Below are 11,625 nucleotides of genomic sequence, written 5' to 3' on the forward strand. Positions count from 1 at the left end.
AAATTTAGCTAATTAGCATCTTTTAAATGTCTTAAATCATATCGATATTTTTTTCAGTTTATCGATGATATTTTTTGTAAAAATATCGATATATATCATCGATTTCGATAATATCGCCCAACTCTAGTGGAGACGACAAAATTGTTTGGCCAGAATGATAGATCCAAAGTTCCGATCAATTTAGTTGATCATAATAGACAGAATTATGGATTATGATTAAGCTCTTGTTTCATTTAAAGGGTCCCTAACAATGTCTCGGACTAAATTTAAAACAAAAATTAACGGCTTTTTTCAAGGGATATTAAAAAAATTTTGATAGAAAATTAAAGAATGCACTTTCTTGATCAATTTTATACCAAAAGTAGACTTAATTTCGTGAACTAAATATGCTAAATAAGGCTGAACGTGACGCTCTTGCGGAAAGAGTTATTTCATTTTATTGTGATTCTGGTGCATTTGACTCTAAAGTGACCTGGCAACACTTCAAATCTGAAGGAATTCCCAGTTCAACATTCTATGGAATAATAAAAAGGTATAATGATGAGAAAAGAGTGAAAACAAACTTTTCCTCAGGTCGACCGGTCAAGATAATGACCCCCAAAGTTTTAAATGCTGTGGACAATTTGTACACGGAGAACCCTTCAATATCGGAGACTCAAGCTGCTAAAAAGTTGAAATTAAGCGTCTCAACCCTTGGCCATATCAAGAGGAAAAAATTAGGTATGAAATCGCGAGTCAAAATAACTGTACCAAAGGCCAGTCCAGAGCAACAAAATCGGTCTCTGAAAAATTCCGGAAAAATTTACCGGAAACTTTCCCGCAGAAAAGGAACGGTACTCATCATGGACGACGAGACTTATGTCCCTGCCGACCCATCACAAGTGCCCGGCAGACATTTTTATACCTGCAGAGACCCTGAAAATGTTCCCATTGACCACAAAATTAATCAAAAGGCCAAATTTCCTAAGCAGTTTTTGGTATGGCAAGCAATCGATGAGCTCGGTAATGTATCCCGCCCATTCATTTCAGAGTCAACAATGACCTCTGAAATTTATAAGAAATATTGTTTGAAGGCCATTCTTTCAAAATTCATAAAAAAATACCATGAAAATGCACCAGTTTTATTCTGGCCTGACATGGCAACTGTTCATTATTCGAAGCCGGTTATTACATGGCTAGCGGAAAATAATATCGATTGTGTCGAGAAAGATGAAAACTGTCCTAATCTACCTCAAGCTCGGCCTATTGAGAAGTTCTGGGCATTATGTAAAGCTGAATATGCCAAGGAAAAAAATACGGCCTCAAACCTGGAGGAATTCAAAAAAACTTGGTTGAAAATATCAAAAAAAGTCGCTAGTCGTTCTGGACTTAACCTGATGAAAGGAGTAAGGTCGAAATTGCGCAAAATTTCCCAAAATGGAGTTTATAGTATCTATTAAAGATTACAAGTTCTATTCATTTACCAAACAAACTGATTCCCTGAAAAATTTCACTTTACTTTCATTCCGAGACTTTATTAGGGACCCTTTATAAAAAGATATTTGTTATTGGATATTAGTTGACATTTCAGGTTCAAGGCTTGTGATACACAATTAATAGTTGTTCATTGTAATGGAATGATCATTTCAAGCTAATTCAAAATCAAATCGAAACTGAAATCAAGTTTGAAAGTATCTATGGAATCAAGTTATGGCCATTGTTGTTCATTGTAACATTAATGTGAATCCTTGTATCGTTCCGTTAGTTTAACCATGACACAGTGACTATTGTAACATTAGCTTAATGAGTGATTCCACTTGATTTATTCATTTTACAACACGTACAAAGGAAAACACAGATTAGGTGGAAAATAATTTTCAGAAAAGTTGTAGATTTTTAGATTTTTTTAACACAAAAAAGGTTATTCAAGTGATTTATTTACACCTTCAACAAGGTAAAATTTATGATCAATATGCCAGATTGAATGATACTCGATTGAAGACTAAACAAGCGTCCACCCAGAGAAGCATTAACTGCAAATGATTGGTTCATTAGTTGAAATCATTTTGTTCAATTTTCTAATCATTCCATGCATTATATACTTTTATTTACTAAATTTTACTTACTCTTTTGGCATAGATCGAGGTCAAAGTGAAAACTTCGATCGCCATTTGTTTAATTGTGGAATCAGATTTATTCATAAAACTTATTTCCCTGATATAACTTTTGATAGCTAACAGAAAAGGCACTTAAAGGAATAAAATTCACTTTTTCTGTGCAACAGATCCCTTCAATTTTCCGTTGAACCTTCGCCATTCTGTGATCATAATAGCTAGAGATCTGTAACTTACAATATTTTTCGATAAAACGTGTTGGTACATATCATCGATAAACACTAGTAGTAGGGATGGACGAAAAGATCAAGTACTCGAAAGATCGATCTTTGAGAGCTGCGAGCCGAGCAAAAATCAAGCTATTGAACTTACTATCTGATTGAGATCAACCTTTTATAAATCCGAGTACTCGAGAAAGATCGATCGGACTAAAAATTACGTAAAATAACCCTAAAACTGATATTATAGATTTTTGATGATTTTGTTTTTCACTCAAATATTTGAGTCATCAGTTGTACGGAAAATCAAAAAATTGAAAGATCGATCTTTTAATTTTGGTCGATCTTGGGCTTGATCTTTTAATTTTTTTGGATACAAAGATCAAGCTTGAAAATGATCGTGCCTGCTATCTCTAACTAGTACAGTCACCCTTCCGAAACTGCACCATTCTGAAACTGCACTTATTTTTTTCAATGGTCCCTATTAAGGAGGAGTTAGATCTACTTTCGCATTTCGTCGATTTTTGATTCAATTTTTTTAATTACCAATTGACTTAATTCAATTTTCTTTCGTGAAATATCAATCCAAAAACTCGCGAAATCAGCTTAAAGCAACATTTTAGGTTAAATTTGGTCTATTAAGGAAGATTGAAAATCGTGAAATATGTTGCCCGACCAATAGTGTAAATAAGCTATTTCCCGAGAAGTGCAGTTTCAGAAGGGTGACTGTAGTTATAAAAAGTCAAGGTCTGGGTCACTTTTTCGGGTCTGGATGGACTGGTCCGCTCTGTTTAAATTTTTTCCAGACCCAGACAACTTTTTAATGATTAATTAAGGGGCGAGGGAGCGTGGGGCAATGTTTGCGCGGGAACCAAAAAAAGTGTGGGAAACTTTTTTTTACAAATTGAACCTTTATTTTTTGGTATTGAAAATGAAATTTTTGCGAAAATGATTACAGTATGGTATTTTAAATATATTTTTTAAACAAATTACATCCCACGGCATCGTTCTTCCGGCATGTCAGATGGAACTTTTGTAAGTCTTTTGAGCTTTTAATAGAAATCCTAATTTTTAATGTTCAAACAAAGTTTGAACTTTTCACAAAAATCAGCGGTTTCCATGGTCCTTTTCTTCCTGTGTTTGTAATAAACTTGGCGGCATCGGTTGCAAATAACAGAACCAATATGGTCCTTATCATTGCAACCCCTGGAACCGTGCATTGAATTAAGAAAATTCAACATTTCAGCATTGCTGATGCTGTATTTCCTAACTCTTTTCGCAACCTTTCAGCAACCTGAAAGCAAGATTACAGTTAGAGCAGTAAGCCATGATAAGGAATAATATGTTCATAAAGGTTAGAATAGCTGCAAGATGTTTGTTTTGAATGAATGATCTGATCTAAAATCTCAAACGAATCTCAATGGAAGTCATATACAAACAAGATCAATGAAATCTGTTACTCATTACTTTTTTATACCTTTGACCTTATTAGTGAAACCAATGTGCGTTTTTAAAATAATGAAATCCGTACTTTTTTGAAATTATCAATTCAGATATGAGAGAATTAGATTTATTCAGAATAGATTAGGTTTTATTTGGCTATTTATGTTTACTAATATATTTCTCATTTCTTCTCATTTCTCATAGGTATATTTGCAGCGTTCTTGGTTTTCTACTAAAAATCTACTTCTATCTTCTCGAGTCAATCCTTCTCTTTTAATTTAAAAGGTAACGATTTTGCAATTAAATGAATATGTACTTCAATTCAATAATAATGTAATTTCATTTTTTCTCATACTTGATTGTATTGATGCTTTTGCTTCAGTTATTACCATGGAAAGGTGTTCTGCTTGTTGTGTCATCTTGAAAAATTCGAGAAAGAGTGAACGCGTGAGAAAACTAAACAAACAATCAACGCTGCATTTTCTCAGAACCAGATGCCCAGATGTGCAGATATCACTTGGCAATGATATTTGTAATAAGTGCTATATGCAAGGGTACCATTCTGGCACATCTTCTTCTGAATCTTCTGTTCTGAAACTGAATCAACAATAGTGCTACTGACATGGAAATGAATGAAGATGAACAACTGATAACTCAACCTCCTCATCTTCATAAATTGAATGCTATAGTGAATCCAGTTTCAGAGGAGCTTGTGATAGCAGATCCCAGCTCTGAGGACGGTAATGATGAGCAGAGTGAACCATCTGCTGCGAACAGTGAAAGTGAGAGTGAATCCACAACTATTTCAACTTTAGTTCCATCTAACCAAAACTCCCCTCACAGATCGTATGAGATTCCAATCTCTGGACATGCTAGTTTTAGCTCATCATTGTCAACGTCTTTTGAGTCGTCTGCTGAATGCCTTCCAGGTCCTTCTGGATATCAACAGCAACATATATCATCAGTTTCTTCAAGTGCAGATGATAAAAGTGATGATGATCGTGATGTTGATGCACGATGCACGATGAAAGAAGTGATCCAAGCACACTAGTACCTAGCAACATTGATGATTCTAGAGGTACTTTTGACCAAGACTCTAGTTCATCCGTATCTGGTGACTACATTCATACCAGTGATGTTGATGGAAGTGACTACAATCCGGACAGTGATATGTCTGACGGTGAAGAGCACCTGTAGCTGGCAACCCAAACAACAAAAAGGTCGAAAGCAGGACGCGCGACTTGTTGTTTGGGCTGTGCAGAGCCAAAGTCACTTAAGTCTGTGCCTGACACTTATCGTGTTTTTGTTCTACTTACTATCAACATTTTTCTTCTTGCAAGAACTAGATTTTGTCAAAGGGATTTGATTGGAGAAATGTCGGACTGGTTAGCTTTGCCTGCATCTGATACCGCAATGAATCAACATGACTTTCAAAGTGCGGTAATCCTTTTCGTGATGATGTACAAAATGCAAGGTTTGGTGTGATAATCAAACATCCAATCCCACTTAACTTTAACTTTTACGAACCTGACCAATTCAAAACTTTAATGGAAGCATGTGAGCCTTTGCTTGATTTCAAACATATTAGATTTATGTTTAGACTCTTGTGAAGCTCAGAACCAGTATGCCTTTCACTTATATAGCTGCGATATTCGTTTGTCTGGCATCGAGTGTCAACTGATAATTTCATCGCACTTTGAAGATAATTATGAGACTTTTTGTGCCACTTTCAGTTCGGATTTGGGCATATAACACGCCATATAATTCGCAGAGCCCAAAACTTATATTGCGGAATCTTTTTTCTAAGTACCAGCCCCATCACTCATTGCCCTTGTCGATGCATCCTACATTTTTCAGCAAAAGAGCATGAACGCTAGAGTTATACGTAGAGCTCATACAGATCATAATTTTCAATTTTCAATCAGTGAATTTTGTCCATTTCCTCATAATTTCCTTCCCTTATAATTATAATAAACTTCATAGACATTCAAACACATTTAATTTGTCGGTCTTTTTCGGCATAGGTAAAGCTTGAATACTGTCGGTTCCTGAGAGATTAATAGCTTCAGAATGAGCAAGAATTTCATTATTGAAATCAAATTCCAACAGCTATTCAAGAACATCAATGAAATCGAGAAAATTATCAATTAAACCTTGAACTTAGTTTACTCATCGGTATAATTCGGTGAAGTCAGCAATTTAATGTAAACGACTAATGTCGATTAGCATTAATATATATTCACTTTCATAGTTTATCACCAACTCAGTTTATTAACCATTATTTATTAATAATTGATCTTTTCACCGGTTACATTCCAATGGTGTGTCTAAGCATCATTGTGTCCTCGCCATTGGTTCATCATCATTTCAAATTACTGAATGTTACTACAATTCAATTTAATTTGAACTAAGCTAACATTTTAAATCAGTTCACACCATCAATCAAGACTTTTTCCATTTTGAACAAAATTTGAATATGATTCAATAATAAATTCATTCACCAACATATTGAGTACTTAAATCTGTCCAAATATTCTAGATTAGTCGTAAAAATAAGCAATCATTGACCAGAAATCATTAACAATCATTCAAAAATGTCACAAAGTTTATCAAAATTAATAAAAACCAAAAATGCTACTTTCATCAGCTGTTCATTTTTAAATGAAATTAACTTGATTTTAATTGACCCACAATTGTAACCCAATAATGTAAAATCAGATTAAAAATATGATAAAGTTTCCCTGTTAAGGTGTGAATTGAAAGTACTCTTGGCAGCTTCATCACTTTTGTACCAAAAACAGTTTTAATACACTAGTTCATTGAAAGTTTAATATTAATAGATTGTTTTAATTGTTGAGAGATTAATCGAGAAAAACGATTGATTCTCAATATATTGTGAGTTAATATTGTTCAGTTGGAACTCAAAAGGATTTAACTGAAGATTATAATTCTGTTACGCTGGAAAACTAAATTTTAAATCAATGAGTTTATGTGGTTGACAACCAAATTGCTATTTTATCATTGCCAATATTTTGTTAGATATTATTATTTAATAGATAATTTAATTTTAGATCGGATGAACAGAGATCAGTATCATTAAACTACTAAACTAGAATTATTTTAATCAGTGAATTAACACTGATCAAGGTCTTGATTTCATGTTGCTAATTCCACTACTGATCATCACTTTTTTATGTAACCTAGTTTTCAGTTTTTTCAATTTACTTTTCCAATACATTGCTGGTTACAAATAGCTTGTAATAATATATTTTATTTTGATTTTATACAGAAGGGCTCGAGGTCGAAATTGTTTCAGAATGTAAAATAATATTGATTATTTTTCTGGAGAGCTTCGATAGCCACAACGAGTTGCTTTGAACTCCTCGGACGTCTGTAATGGGGTAATTGTAAAAGATTAGCATTGAAACTTTTAATTGTTGAGGATAACTTACCAAATCCGCCCACTCGTAGATTCCTTGGGTCCAAGTGTTTTCACCTCTTTCAAACGCTTCATTATGAGCCTTAATGTCTTTCGCTGTTTTTTCAAAAATTGATCTTCGATAATTTTCCTCTTCTTTTGACGCATAAGATTTATTATACTTGGCCTATCGAGTAAAAGGTCAGAAAAATTATTTAAAGTTGGCAGCTGAAATGTTTGAGATATTGCAAGCAGTTTTGCTTTCATTAATAATTAAGCTTTCTCGAGAATCTGATTTGTTTATAAAAACTGTATCCATGTTAGACAATATTATTATCTTACCTTGAATTGTTCCCATTCTTGATCCTCAGGAGTGCTTTTAGTATTGGCCTGAGCTGGTTGGGCACCTTCTTGCATATTTTAAGCTAAAAACTGTCAAAGTTTATTATTGGAAAGAAAAGGGTAAAAAAATTGGATGAATTTGGGTGGATTTGCTTGAAACATTTTATTTCAATAAATCATATTTAGTTCCATCTGTTAGATAAAAGAGGAAATAAATTATATTGGTTTGAATGGATAAGTTGATAAGTTTCAATCTGTTTAACAGATTCTGTTGATTGAAAATCGTTGAGATCAATTTTATTACTAATATGGCATTAAATTAATTATTTGATTTGTATTTTATATTTACTTATATGGAAAACTGGAATGGAATGGCAATTCGATTATTTCGATCAGTTGATGGTTAACTCACAATTGATTTAGCCATCAGTTTATCACATTTTGTGCATATTTTCAATGCCCTTGTCTAACTGATCAATAAGATCACATATACTCACAGATACTCACAGAAAATTAAACATGATGAATTGGACTGTATTAATATTAAAAAATAACAAATACTGTAAGTGTTGCACGTCGAACAAACATATGGACAGCGAAAACAATTACGGAAACCAAGAAGGGAAGCAAATCCGCTAAAATTTTGAAAAGCAATCAAGATTTTTTCATAATTATAAGTATCTCAGTTTTTTGTGGCGTAAACTGTTAACGCGCTGCAAAAAGGATGTCTTTCAAGTCTTGAAATTCATAATCTTAATGGCACTAACAACCTTGCACCTTGTAAGAACCTCATTGATACATGTAGCGTTAACTCTATGACCTTTTGTTTCAAAAACTTGATTTTAAAATTTTTATCGCATAACCATTGAACGGAATTGATAGGAACACTATAATTAAATGATAAATTATTGACTAATTTCATTATTGGACGTGAAAGAAGACAGTATGAGAAGGGTTTCTTAATCATCTACAAATTGTATTTCGCTCAATTAAAGAGAATGGCTCAATTTTTGAGAAAACCTAAGAGTCAATCATCCTCGTCATCAAACATATCAATAATGGATGCTGCAGTGATGAAGTTCGTTCAGATATCGCGAAAAAAACGTCCACTCGAAGTATATGAGGATTACGAGGGAAAAGAATTTAGTTATTTAGATGATGAAAATCATGAAACATGTAAAAATTTATCAAAGAAAGTCAAGTTCCATGGTTTAATATTGAAAAGTACAAGCTTAACAGCTAATGCAATGGAGATGATTGATGATGAAAACACGATAGCAAGCAAATTAACCAATTTAGTTAATTAATGCAAATGTTGTTATTAATATAATGTAATTTATAAATTATTTTTTACGACCACCTCTTTCTTTGAGACCAAGTGTTAAAGTGGCTCCAGAGCCAATATTACAAAAAGCTAAGGTATTTGAATCTTTAATAAAAGTACTTCCGAATTGTAACTTTTGTTTACCGGGCGGAAGGCCAAGTTGCTCATGAATTTTCGCTTTAATCACTGATACCATATCAGTTAAAGGTAATGTTAAATTAACTGTTTGTCCCTGTAAATTCCATTCAGGTTTATCTGGTACTTCTGGAACTTTGACTTGGAAGGTGACGGGACCATTGAAACGACGCATAAACTCGTCTTCAGGAACCATGCTATCTTCGCGAGACTTTTTGAATGGCGGTTCATCATCTTGTGAAATACTCATGGAAACAGAATTAGGATTTAGATCTTCATTAGGAGGCATTGTAGGTATCTGAGTAATTCCATACATCCCCATCATCATTTGAGGAGTTGGTATCATGAATGGAGGTCCGTTGGGTTGAGCACCTGGCGGTAAAACAAACTGTGTAGCTTGTTGAGGAGTCAATACATGGGGTTGCTGTAAACTAGGATGTGAGTGGGGATGAGGCTGGCCTCGAGGCCCACCGGTCAACGGATTAACTAGATTAACCATAGTTGGCATTTGTGGTTGATTAGGTTGTTGATCCATCTTTTGTTGTTGTTGATGGTGGTGGTGGTGATGTCTACCTGACATTGATTGTGTTGTTGGAGGTGGACCTGACATTGCTTGAATCATAGCTGATGATACAGGTGGACCTTGATTAGCTTGTGATGATGATGGTAACGTTGGTCCAATTCTTTCCTTATCTTCATCAGGAAGAAGTCCTTTGGTACGATGAATTTGTTGAATTTGGTCCTTAATTGAAATATTAGCTCGAGCAGCTCGAGTTGCCGCTTCCATACTAGCAGTGTAACCATCCCAGGTGACTTTCTCTGGCTTCTTTCTCTCCTCTTCACCAATCTTTTTACCGATTGCAGTTTCTTCATCACCAGAACCGAAAATATCACTACGTCTTTCAGCTAATTCTTTAAGATTCATGTCAATAGCTGATCCAGATGCATAAACTTCTTCTTGTTGCATCTTTTCTTGAAGAGCTCGTTCTCTTTGCTCAACCCATCGTGGATCTAAAAGACCGTAACGCATATGTTCTTGCAGCTTTTCGGCAGGAATTTTCTCCCCTGTAATGGGTGAGACAACCCATGCTTCAGCTGTTTTTGTGGCTGCGGCAACTGGTGCAGCTTGAGTCTTAGCTTTGGGATTATAGTCTTTCCGAATGACAACATTATCCAATTGAGGAGGTAAAGGTGGCAATGGAGGTGGCATAGATTCTTTTGCCTTTTCAGCTTTTCTGATTTCATCTAATTCCTCATCAGAATCAACGTCCATTTCCACCGCTTCTTGTCCTTGCTCTTCAATTCGTTGCTGCAACAGAAGTCGCGAACCAACACTTTCTGGTGTTGTAGGAGGAGGGAAAAGACCTTGCTCGTGTAATTGATAATCAACCGTTTCTACTATCACAAAATCATGCCAATCGATCTGGGCATATTGAATCCTTTCTCTTTCGGCTTCTTCTTGTTCTCTTCTTTTCTCGGCTTCTTGTATTTTGGCCCATTCTTGCCTATACCTCACTTTGGCCAATATGGAGCTTGGCGATGCGATTTCCTTTTGCAAATCAGGGACTAAGTTTTTAGCTGGCATGAGAATTTTAGTGTATTGTTCTATAAGTTGAGTAAAATAACCAAACATTCCATGTTGTGGTCGTAAGAAGTCAAATTGGAAATTTCTCTGTTCCCTATTCATTAAGTTAGTGAGAAAGGATCTTCCATGAACTGCAACAAATTGAGCAGTCAACTTGACAATATCTAAATCTAATGCTGAGATGGAAGGAGGTTCAGCAGAGAATTCAAAATCTGGCGGCGGATCTTTAGGAACAAAAGCAGTTTCGGCAAACAGCTCTAGTTGTTTATTTATCCTATTTTGTTGAGGTTGAATGGACCGATTTTGAGCCGGTTGGAATGAATTAGAAACAGTACTAGGTGGAGCTGATATTTCACTGCCTTTCGAACCTTCTTTAAATTCTTTGACTTTATATTGATAATAAGCATGATAAGGGTCACCAGCTTTGAGAAAATTAAATTTCGGGTTATTTTGTTCATTTTGCTGGATTCTTGTTTCAAACTCAGGACCATTACGAGCAACAAAACTAGCAGTCTTGTCAACAATGTCTATAAAACAAAAAGTAAATTGTAAATATATTAAACAAAATCGAAAGTAATATTGATTAATTGGGGAAAAAAATATTCAACCAAGGAAACTGAACAGATGAGAGCGCAAAATAAAAGAGAAACAAAATACTTACTTCTCAACTCCGGCGGAGGATAAATGATACCAATGGTTTCTCCAGACATTATGTACAATTTTTGTACAAAAAAAATAATCAAACAAATCTAATTAATTGGGACACAAATTGAAGTAAATAATTAAAATAAACACTAAACCGAGTCCATTAGAAAATTGGTGAACACACACATTATCGTCTATTTTCCGAGCAAAAACTTGGCTATTCTCACTGTAAAACCAGGTTTTCTGGTTAAAAACCAAATCTTTATTAAATCAATAATTAATCGAATAATTTCATTGTAATCAATCATCACAAATGAATAAAAGCCTTAATTAGAGAAAATTTTTGTAAATAGTGAAAAATCAACTTGACTTTCACTAGAATCAGATTACAATCGATAAAACCCTTTTCAACCGAAAAGCCC

The 11,625-nt window shown here is 34.4% G+C and overlaps 2 protein-coding genes across 2 annotated transcripts; both read right to left on the reverse strand.

The window, feature by feature from the left end:
* Positions 1-7,005: 7,005 nt before the first annotated feature.
* On the reverse strand, positions 7,006-7,677 carry LOC107372297 (protein CTLA-2-beta). The gene is made up of 3 exons (XM_015940504.2): positions 7,515-7,677; positions 7,207-7,359; positions 7,006-7,145 (listed from the first exon to the last, which is right to left on the reverse strand). Exons 1-3 carry the CDS (start codon positions 7,587-7,589, stop codon positions 7,089-7,091), a joined length of 285 nt encoding a protein of 94 aa, XP_015795990.2. The 5' UTR covers positions 7,590-7,677; the 3' UTR covers positions 7,006-7,088.
* A 1,020-nt stretch (positions 7,678-8,697) lies between these two features.
* Positions 8,698-11,377, reverse strand: Sf3a1 (splicing factor 3a subunit 1). The gene is made up of 2 exons (XM_015940503.2): positions 11,220-11,377; positions 8,698-11,085 (listed from the first exon to the last, which is right to left on the reverse strand). The coding sequence occupies exons 1-2, from the start codon at positions 11,266-11,268 to the stop codon at positions 8,858-8,860; spliced, it is 2,277 nt and encodes a 758-aa protein (XP_015795989.1). The 5' UTR covers positions 11,269-11,377; the 3' UTR covers positions 8,698-8,857.
* Positions 11,378-11,625: the final 248 nt, after the last annotated feature.

This window comes from Tetranychus urticae, chromosome 1 (assembly GCF_039701765.1).
Source record: "Tetranychus urticae isolate SD_2017Ah chromosome 1, NJAU_TeUrti_SD_1.0, whole genome shotgun sequence".
NCBI lineage: Eukaryota > Metazoa > Arthropoda > Arachnida > Trombidiformes > Tetranychidae > Tetranychus > Tetranychus urticae.